This window comes from Morus notabilis, unplaced genomic scaffold (assembly GCF_000414095.1).
Source record: "Morus notabilis unplaced genomic scaffold, ASM41409v2 Scaffold2149, whole genome shotgun sequence".
NCBI lineage: Eukaryota > Viridiplantae > Streptophyta > Magnoliopsida > Rosales > Moraceae > Morus > Morus notabilis.
In genome coordinates this window covers 56,577-67,065 of record NW_010362817.1, presented here as the reverse complement: position 1 = coordinate 67,065, position 10,489 = coordinate 56,577, and the positions used below count along the sequence as shown (strand labels likewise).

The following is a 10,489-nucleotide window of genomic DNA, read 5'->3' as shown; positions in this document are numbered from 1 at the left end:
ACAGAATTCTCAATTGCGCACTCCTGCGGAACGGAAGCGAAGCAGCAAGCAAAGCAATTCGCAGAGGGCAAAATCCTCGATTTCGATCTTCCTCAGCATTCAATCATGGCGACCCCCAACGCCGTAGCGCCGTCGCGCGAGCTCTCTCAGAAGGAGGCCGACATCCAGATGATGTTGGCGGCCGAAGTTCATCTTGGCACCAAGAACTGCGACTTTCAGATGGAACGTTACGTCTTTAAGCGCAGAAATGATGGTATTTTCTCTTTCGTTTTCTCTCAATTTGTTTTCGTTTATTCTTTTTTTTTTTTTCCTGTGTTCTTCGGTGTCTAGAGTAATGGGTATTAGTTTTTTTCGATTGAAAGGTTAAAGCGGATTTTTGATTCGTTTTTAGGTCAATGGGTTTCGTTGTGGAAGGATTTTGTGTTGATTTATCGGATATCTTGTAGATCTTTGCTATCAATCTTTTGTATATTTTGTTTTACTTGATATTGTTAATGTGGGATCTGAGACTTAGACGGAAAAAAAGATGAAATTACGTGCCTGCTAAAAACGCAATTTTCCTTTAGGTTTCTTTTGTGCATTCTTAGCTAAAATCTCGTCTTTTCTTTTATTGGTTGGTGACTGCAAGTTTATGACTCAATATTTTCTATGCTAACTTGATATGAAAATTTGCTTGTAAATAGGACGCAATATTTACCAAATACTGCTTTTTCTAATTAATAAGAAAACGGGTATTCGACTTGTGACGCATAGGTATTTACATTATCAACCTTGGAAAGACATGGGAAAAGCTCCAGCTTGCAGCCAGGGTTATTGTCGCCATAGAGAACCCGCAGGACATTATTGTCCAGTCTGCCAGGCCATATGGTCAAAGAGCAGTCCTTAAGTTTGCTCAGTACACTGGAGCTCAAGCTATTGCTGGAAGACACACTCCTGGTACGTTTACCAATCAGCTCCAGACATCTTTCAACGAGCCTCGTCTCCTGATTCTCACCGACCCAAGAACGGACCACCAGGTAATTTTTATCTTTTGTTTAGTTTGGTGCATTGTGCATATTCTCTATTAAGTGATTGTTCTGATTGGTAATATTATCTGACATTTATGATTTTGTGTTCAGCCCATCAAGGAAGGTGCTCTCGGAAACATTCCCACTATTGCCTTTTGCGACACTGATTCTCCTATGCGGTATGTCGACATCGGCATCCCTGCGAATAACAAGGGGAAGCACAGCATTGGATGCCTCTTTTGGCTGTTGGCAAGGATGGTTTTGCAGATGCGTGGCACAATTCGTGCTGGGCACAAGTGGGATGTGATGGTATACACTGAATAGATTTATGGTTTATTCAAGAATGCTTTTTGAGTGCAACTTAGCATAGTGTTCGATAGGAGTGTCTTTGACCTAAATTTCCACGGTCTTGTCGTTTGTATCTGCAGGCAGACTTGTTCTTCTATAGGGAGCCTGAGGAGGCAAAGCAACAGGAGGAAGAAGAAGCTGCCATCACGGCGGACCATGGAATTACAGATTTTGGAGCTGCTGGTATCGGTGGCCTTGCCGCTGATCAATGGACTTCCCAAATAGCTGATGCTCCTTGGCCCGCCGCAGAGGCTATTCCTGCAGGTGGCGCTGTCAACTGGGGTGGAGAAGGAGGTTAGTGCTACCCTTTTTTCTTTGCATTACCTAAGTCTGCTTGACACCATGCCAAACCGCATATACTAGGAATTTTCAATTTGGTTTGCCACTAACATCTATGCTGGCACATTGTTTAGCTGCTGCAGCTGTACCTGTGGTTTCCGACGGTTGGGATGTTGCTCAAACACCTACTGGAGTAGATGGTGCTGTTGCCCCTGCTTCTACAGGCTGGGATTAAGAGAAGTCTGGCAGATTAAAAATCTCCATGTCGTTGAAGCCATAGTTGAGTTAGATTATGTTTTTCTTTTAGTTTTTTGTTTTTTTTAATCCATGAGAAAAGTATTGTATTTCCATTTTTGGATATGAATTTTATTTCTTGGTGGCGCGGTTAAATTTTAGACGTTGAGTTTTTGGATGTTTTTTGACTAGAGATTTTTGCAATTATTATCGGAGTCTATACAAAGAGGAAGTTTTCTGATTCTCTGAAACTTGGAAACGGGGTTTTGAAGAAGCTTTGCCAAATTATGTTTGAAGTTTTATTAAACGCTGCGAAGTAAATTACTTTTGGGATTAATAATTAGAATTTTCAGCCATTTTTTGTGTGGATAATGTCACTAACGGGTTATATTACTTTAAGCATATTGAGCTTTAGAAACTGAAAATTGCTTGAGGTGGCGCTTCGTATTAAAGCTTCGGGCTTTCTACTGAATATAACATGGCAAAATTGAAACTTGCTAGTTGCTACATAGTGGAAGAACTTTATGATAGCAAAATCCGTTGTATAGTGGAAGAACGTTAGACGAGACGTCATAGAAAATTATACTATCGATTTCGCAGCAAGAGTTTGACTGGATATGGGCATTGCAAATATCTCCGTATTCTGTTAAAGAAATTAGCCATTGACGTCCACTTTTTATCCGTTTTGGCCGAGGGAATTATGGTAGTAAAAAACGTATTTGCGTCAATTTACTTTAATCTTGAAAAGGTTGTCAAGTGTAGGTTATGGACGTCCGAGGTTGCTAAATTCGCGAAGGGCAACACTCGTTCTTTCTTGTACGATTGAAAACTGGTTAAATGACAAACCCATCTCCACACAACAATCATGGAACAATGACAAAAATGAAAATGAATCTAAAGTAGATATTTGAGAGAACCAAATTCTCACGGTCCTATTTATAGAATATTTACAAAGGTCAAAAACTTCTGAGCTTCGGCCCAGAAGAAGAGGTTAAGTAGAGACTAGAGAGCAACTCAGAGAATTGTAGAATTGTCATCTACGCATTGTATCTACTCTGGTACTCCTAAACAAAGAATGAAGGATCCACGAGTTCAAATCGAACCCACGGAATCTCGCATCAAATGAAGACTGATTTCCACCCTGGAAAGTACTTTTCGGTTGAGTTTTTGATCGATTCCTTTACCATTTATTTGCTGTACAGGAACCCTATCCTTCGGACGGGTTGAATCGGATGATGTAGGAATTATTGTTACAAAGGAATCCTTTAGTTATTTCAACGAAACAGCAAACCTCCTTTACATACCCAGTTTACAAAGCTCTCAGAAAATTCAGCAAAGTCGCCGTCGCGACTGAGCTCGGGTTGCTCCGTTTCCTGCACAATCACAAGTCAAGATTATGAAACTGAAATAAGATAACACAGTAAAATTGTTTCACATAACTTCATTCTTTAAGCAGAATAAAGAGAAGAAAGTGGATTTTAAAATTTCAGTCAAAAAAGAAAGCTTTGTTTACACAAAGTAAGAATTTCTCTTTTACACTCGGGCAAGGGTGAAGGCAACAATTCGACTGCTGAATTTTTCTGATGAAGCGGCAAGATAATAAAACGCTCACCTGTACACTGGAGCCAGTTTTACTTGCAGGTTTAGTAAGTTCAATTTTTAGTCCATCCACAACATTTTCTGATGAAAGGCAGGCGGGAGACCTATTGTCATGTAGAGCAGTAGTCAGTCATTAGCAGTAAATCTTACTCAAAAATCCGTCCGGTCCAAACCAAAAAGTGGAATTAGACATTCAAAATAATGAAACTCCACGAGCCTAGAAGAGAATGAAGAAAATATTTGTGCTTTTAATTAAATTAATCAAAGTGTAGACAACCTAAATGAACTGTGAGATTACCTTTCATATGTTTCTTCTTCACAAGAATTTCCAGACGTAGACAGCCAATCAGAGTCCATAAAACCTGATAAGTTGCATTCCTCATCTTCGTCATAAGAGATCAGATGGCGGTCAAGAGACTGTTCCTCTTGCATCAATCTAAAAAACTGCTTCCGAGACATCGAAGGGAAATACCTACAAAAAGACAGTTCACATATCAGACAAACGAGTTAAAACTACAAAAGATCATACTCCCATAGGCCTCTGATTACTGTACTTGCAGATAGACTCTAGAATTTTAAACTTAAGTAGAAAGCAAAGGAAATATGTTCAATACAGACCCGCAATAAGATAAATCATTCTCGCAAGTTGGAATCACCGGCGTGGAGTCTGAAAGACCTTTTACTCCTTGTGCTTTTTCAGACAAAGGCTGATTGCATCCAACTGTGCTTGCCATAGGCGTGTCACTTTGAATATTGCCATCAGATAGTGATCTTTTAATAAACAACCTACAAAGATAGCAGATTGTTAGAAACTAAAAAGGCCAGGGCTTTCCTTGCAAGTTCTATGTATAGAAAGCTACAATGTTTCTTTTCTTTCTTGCATACTCCTTTCATACTTCAAAGAATCTCTTAAGCCGTCAAGAATTTCTGTGAATATTTGTTTTGGCATTTTTTATTAAATTCATGAGAAGTTGGAATTGGCTGGACAAGATATATAGACTAAGAACAGCTAGAGCCAGGAAGAAAGCTAGAAGCACGGTCCAACAAATGCAATGAGAAGTCGGCAAACAAATTTAAAACTAGATTCAAAACAATTAGCACGGTAAAAACAAACGTTTGCAGTCCAAAGACTTCCTTGAGAGTTGGAAAACTTCTTAGTCTCCATTACAATATCTGGAGACTAAGTCATTCATTGTCCGAAAAAATTCAAAAATATGAAGTGAAAAAATAAAGAACATTTCTACACCTGCAGAAAACAACAACCTAATTGAATACATGGTTGCACGGATCCTCGGCAAAGGTTCCATTAGTTTGACTGATACGAAGGTAACACCAAATTCCATACCTAACATACTTTTCAGCAAAATTAGAATCATGCCTCCCAAAATTATGATGCTGGTCTGAACCCAATTCCCACAGCGCAGGTTTTCCCGGTTGAGGTTGAAAGTGCCCCAGAAATCTGATAACGTCAACAAATACCATATTAGATGAATTTACTTCCCCTTCGTTGCACCTGGTGGCACTTTAGCTGATACCAGAGGTATCAATGGGTTAAAAAATTCAAGGACATGTTTGACTTACACATTAATAGCATTTTGTTTTTCACCATCCCAGTAGGTATTATTACAATACCGTTGAAAAGTTCTAAAAAGCTCTTGTGATTGCGTTGCTGGCTTCCATTGGCCTCTTCTTTCAGAAAATATCTGTTTGGCATCAAGAATTATAAAAAATATATATTTGAGAACGGTTAATGTAACAGAACAAATCTTAAGCTAGGAAAAAACATGAAACATTAAGCAAACAAAATGAAGATAAGTTGGAATTTAAACTTAATATACAATATAAACAATAAATGATAGCTTTCTAAGAAACAATAAATTATATAAGAAAACATTTCCTCAAATTGTCTCCCGACGGATAACCAATAAATTATAAAAACATAACTGCAGCAAAGTATAGAAAAGTCACCTTATTGTGTGCTGCAGAACCACCATATTGAAATGCAAGGATGTCACCCATGGTCTCATAAAGTCTCATTAGTTGATCGGCCAAAGGATTATTGAGATCAATTTTTGGAGAGTTTATAAGTCCCAAAGTATGTAGTTGACTTCCAAGAGCAACTAGCCCGTAGGAATATTGCGCAACATTTGTGCGGTCTAAACAGTCAATACAGTTGGTCCTTAGAACCCCTTTCTGAAACATTAAGGTTTTTTCACTATAATTTCCACTAGCATCAGTATCAACAACGCAACTACCATTGCAAATTTCTATTTCCTGGTTATCAGCATTCTCACTCTGACTGGAAAGGTTCTCTGAAGAGAAGTTAACACTACTCTTTTCCCTGCAGCACACCACAGTAAAAGATTAGTCAGGAAAATGTAGCAACATTAATTCATTGCAACAAGGCCTTCAAGGAGATAATCAAAACAAAATGTAGTGTGCTTCTAGAGTACGCTGACTCTGCCTCAAACACAAGTTACATGTAGAACAGCAGAAAACAAAAATAAAAGGAAATTATGAAATAAGGTGGCGTCTTATGGCTAGAACTTACTCAAAGCAGGGAGCGTTTGAATTTGGGGCGACTTGACAATAGAAGATTCCAGTTAGGCTTAATGCATATTTAGCTATCGTTTCTAGCTGTGCCAACACACTAGTTGCTTTGCTGCAAAAGTACAGATTCTTTAATCTCAATCACATTCTAAAACAACAAACTTATACGCAATAGAAGGGAAAATTAAAAGTACCATCTAGAATGTTTGTGTAAATCCCACTGCAAGAAGCGAATGTGGCGCTCCTTTTTAAAACTTCTATTTATAAATCTAATAGCATTTGCAAACTCTGCACGCAGAATTGTCTCCCTAGGCTTCTTCTCACGCGTCTATTAATCACGACCAATTGTAACAACAGGAAGAGAAAATGAGAGAGTAGAAAACAATGAAAAAGCTAAGGTTGATGAAGTTTAATGTTTGATTCTACAACTAATGCAAAAAATTCACCTTAATCAAATTCAAAATAATTATTGGATTTCCATATCTGTTTACAAGATTCTCAAAATGAAGTCTCGTCGCCTCGTATTTATGGTCCTTTCTTGATACTGAGGCGTGACCAAAAGTACAGAAGTCAGAAAAACATGTAACATACTATCAAAGTAAAATAAATAAATAAATAAATAAAATAAAAGATAGAAAAGGTTTCTAAAGCTCATACGTTGAATATCAGGTCTAACAATTAGAGGTGACGAATCCTGGGACCAGAAAAGGGGAATTGAACCACGAATCTGTACAATAGAACTTATTTGCGTTGGACATCCTTCAGAAGAATTTTCAGACACAATTTGTTCCGTCTCAACATCATTTGCTACTCTACCCTTCTCGTTTACTCCTCTTTTTAAGTATCTGCTCCAGTAAAAGGAAAGTCAAACTATAAATTATGGTCAACAGAACACAGCCTAGAAAACTATGCAGTGTTTCTATATCGTCAATTCAAAACAAGATATTGAAAGCACTAGCCATAGATAGGTAGTAAAATCTCCAGTCAACATGAAATCAGGAAGCACTATCCGAATTTAATCCCATGATCACAAACTCCATTTGTAGGTCCAAATGTGATGGATCACACTGAAGAAGTCAAATGTACTAGATGCATATTATTTAAAGAATATAGCATTAAAAACAATTACAAATACTTTAAGGAGGATGAATGCAGCCAAACCTGGTGCCTGCATAATGCCGTGACCGTCTAGCAATGAGGGTAAACTTGAACTCCTTACCAGATATAGATAAATCAACCTATACAGTGTAAATTAAAATAATAAGTAGCATTCAGAACATTTCTAGTTTTCTGTAGAAAAATGTAATAGCATATCCTGTAAATATTAAGGAATGAACAAAGCTTGTTCCATCACTACCCCGTCAAAAGCTAATTCACTGTAAATATATGTGTGTGGGAGCAATAGTTGAGTTCTTTTTACTTTCTGTGAATCATAAAAGATAGATCACATATTATCCCACATTGGAGAACATCCAAGATGCTAATAGGAAAGATAGCTTATGAGTTACCGGTGCATAGTAATATCAAAACCAAAAACTACTCAATATAAATAGATAAATATACAGGTTGTGGAGAGCTATTAATATTAAAGACATGATATTTCAGCAACTCTCCCCCGTTTATTTGAATCACTGTAAATCTGCCCTATAACTGTTAGGATTAAATTAGTTACGTGTTACCTGTTTAAAGAAGCCATACACTAAGGCAACTGTCCATAAAGTATTCTTGAGATTATTTCGGATTTCACGAGTCAAGAACTCATTCCAAACAAACATTGTTTCATAAACAAAATCTCCTGTCTTATAATCTCTCAAATTCTTTTGAAGACTACGCATGACATGGTATGAGTAGCTAAAATAGAAATCTTTTGTGAGATCCACTGTGCATAGAAGCTTCTTGTATCTAAGTCAACAATGAACAAGAAGACAAAGAGATAAATATTAGCCAAAAAAAAAAAAGAGTTGATTAATCTAACAAAAAGTAGACAAGGGTGCTGAAGCAAGTGTATGAATTGAATTTAAAATGAAGCAAGTGTATGAATTGAATTTAAAATGAAGCAAGTGTATGAATTGAATTAAAATGGAAAGAATAATCTGAAAAAATAGAAAGAAAGCGATTTCCCCCGACAAAACCCTGATAATACCTTGTCTCATTCAACATGTTATTTTTACATCACAACAGCAATGGAGTTTGTCCCTGTAAATTAGCAGGAAATAAACCGAAAATAGCCTATATGAAATATTATTAACAATGAAGGGTCCAGTAATGAAGTAACGAATGGCTTGAGTAAGATCTAGAAGATCTGCTATGCGTTATCTTAGGAAGAATAACTAATATACTAGAAGAACATGAGCCAGTTGAATGGAGAAGCCCACGTCAGTACTTTCACATTTAAGGTGTATCAACAAATATAGTACAAAGTTTACCTCCTCAGCATAAAAGCTGTCTATTGCTGAAAGATGATACGAAACAAAACTATTTGCCTCAAACAATTCAATTCAAACAAAAAGTATTACCACGCCAAGACACAGTTCTAAGTACAATTAAAAAATGTCTAGTTCTAGAGGCTACTTTCTTGTTTCTCAATAAAAGTACCATATACATATTACATTTACATGCAGAATGGACAAAAGACCTGTTCTCATCCTTAGAATAAGGCAACTTTGACCGCACAGTAGAATTTGGTACTGGAATCATCTTGCTCTTAGAAATCCCATAAATTGTATGGCCACAAATTGCTCCGAGCTTCCTTCTTTGAGTGATAATAAGCATGTAATAAGGTCCCAAAAATCTCACAAAGCCTAAAACCAAAAGATAACACATTTAGTCCAAAAATGAAGGAAAAAGAAAAACCATGTTTGTGCAGGTTTGAAACATGCAACAGATCGTACCAATGATTCCATAACAAACTGTGATAAGTTTAAGTCCGCCCACTGGCTTGTTTCCTTCATGTATCCGCCTTAGAAGCTCGTAGCATTCCTGTTCCGAATACGTTGTAGGATCTTCAACAATGTTCAGCTCCGTAGGCTCTGACCTGTCGATTTTCAATACTCGCCAACACGTCCTGCTCTTGTCTCTTCCAATCATATAATAGTTCTGTGAAAACATTGACCAGTTCTTTAGTATTGCACCACAAGTTTCGTAAAAACAATGGACTCAACAATCTTCGTGGAAAAATAGGAAAAAGACCCAAATTTTCTTTACTGCTGGCATAATTTTACACCATGGGATACATTATCCATCTTCAAGTGAAAAATCATCGAAAAGTTAAAAATTTTGGCATTTAAAGGACTATACCACGATCACCTAGAACATTAGATAGAAGAAATTCCAGCAATAAGAGAGAGATATCAATAAACTCTTTTGATGTTTAATTATTTTCTTAAACTAGTTTAATAAAACAAAAAATGAAAAAAAAAAAAAAAAAAAAAACATCTCGATCAAGATTGAGCAGAAAACCATCTAATTTAAACTGTATGAATTTACCAGAAACACGACATGAAAATTGAATATTAGTGTCGAAAATCAATTGGAGTCAGTCATGTCAACACCATCATATTGAGTCACGTCATTACCAAACGATAAAACAAAAACTTCGAATTAAAGCAAAATTAAGGTCATAATTCAAACAGAGCTGAAGCCAAAAAAAAAAAAAAAGACAATCGGAGAACACACGTGAACATAAACAAAAGTACCGAGGGAGTTTCGTAGAGTCTGAATTTCTTCAAATAGAAAAAATTCTGGTCCGTTTGCATATTGAAACAACTATGGAAGTCAAACTTCTGATTCGATTTCTCGTGGAGACGACTATGGAGGTCAGAATCCTGGTTCTGTTTCTCATTGAAACAGCTATGGAGTTCTTCTTCAGACGCCATGATTTCGGATCACCCGAGCCCTCAAGGTGCTCAGGGAGCTTTGCTTCGGAAACTTAATAATAAACAAATTACACAACTCTGTCAAACTCCTCCGTATCTCCAAATCCTGAATCTATATAGACACTGTCTGTGTATCTATACATAAACATATACAAACAACAATGAGAGATTCAGATGACTCAAATCGTGAAAAAACAGGTACACAATATGACAAGAGTTTTGGGAGTGAAAATTATAAAAAGGAGAAAGCCAAAAAGCTCTGAGAATGTCCAGAAAAAAAAATAGAAAAGCTTTTCTTGGCTGTTTGCTTGGTTGCAGAAGAGAGAGATGAGAGAGAGAGGAGAGAGAAGGTTCAGATCGTCGGCCGGGAACCTGAGAGAGGTGAAGGCATCGACAGCTTCAGCTTCCGTAGCCACACGAAAAAATAAAAATAAAAAAAAGAACGAGAATATATGTTTTTTTTTTTCTGATAATTAGAAAATATGTATTTGACTATTTGTGTTGAGGGTGCATTATGATTATGTATTCCAATCATGATTATTCTTTCTAGAAACTTTTTTTAGTTTTTTTCCTAATTGTGATTATCTTGTTTCCTTT

At 36.8% G+C, this 10,489-nt stretch overlaps 2 protein-coding genes across 4 annotated transcripts; one reads left to right on the top strand and one right to left on the bottom strand.

The window, feature by feature from the left end:
* Positions 1-2,119, top strand: LOC21387105 (40S ribosomal protein SA). Its single transcript, XM_010102954.2, has 5 exons — positions 1-253; positions 754-1,016; positions 1,119-1,316; positions 1,436-1,649; positions 1,769-2,119. Exons 1-5 carry the CDS (start codon positions 106-108, stop codon positions 1,867-1,869), a joined length of 924 nt encoding a protein of 307 aa, XP_010101256.1. The 5' UTR covers positions 1-105; the 3' UTR covers positions 1,870-2,119.
* A 554-nt stretch (positions 2,120-2,673) lies between these two features.
* On the bottom strand, positions 2,674-10,340 carry LOC21387104 (phosphoinositide phosphatase SAC2). 3 transcript variants are annotated; one of them, XM_024168765.1, is made up of 17 exons: positions 10,265-10,331; positions 9,713-10,027; positions 8,909-9,113; positions 8,653-8,818; positions 7,697-7,919; positions 7,179-7,255; positions 6,675-6,862; positions 6,464-6,561; positions 6,212-6,345; positions 6,019-6,129; positions 5,436-5,808; positions 5,049-5,170; positions 4,813-4,926; positions 4,086-4,253; positions 3,766-3,939; positions 3,481-3,571; positions 2,674-3,241 (listed from the first exon to the last, which is right to left on the bottom strand). In XM_024168765.1, exons 2-17 carry the CDS (start codon positions 9,890-9,892, stop codon positions 3,143-3,145), a joined length of 2,523 nt encoding a protein of 840 aa, XP_024024533.1. In that variant the 5' UTR covers positions 9,893-10,027; positions 10,265-10,331; the 3' UTR covers positions 2,674-3,142. The 3 variants fall into 3 exon arrangements, with proteins under 3 accessions (XP_024024533.1, XP_024024532.1, XP_024024534.1); XM_024168764.1 differs by having other exon boundaries at positions 9,713-10,340; XM_024168766.1 differs by having other exon boundaries at positions 4,822-4,926; positions 9,713-10,340.
* Positions 10,341-10,489: the final 149 nt, after the last annotated feature.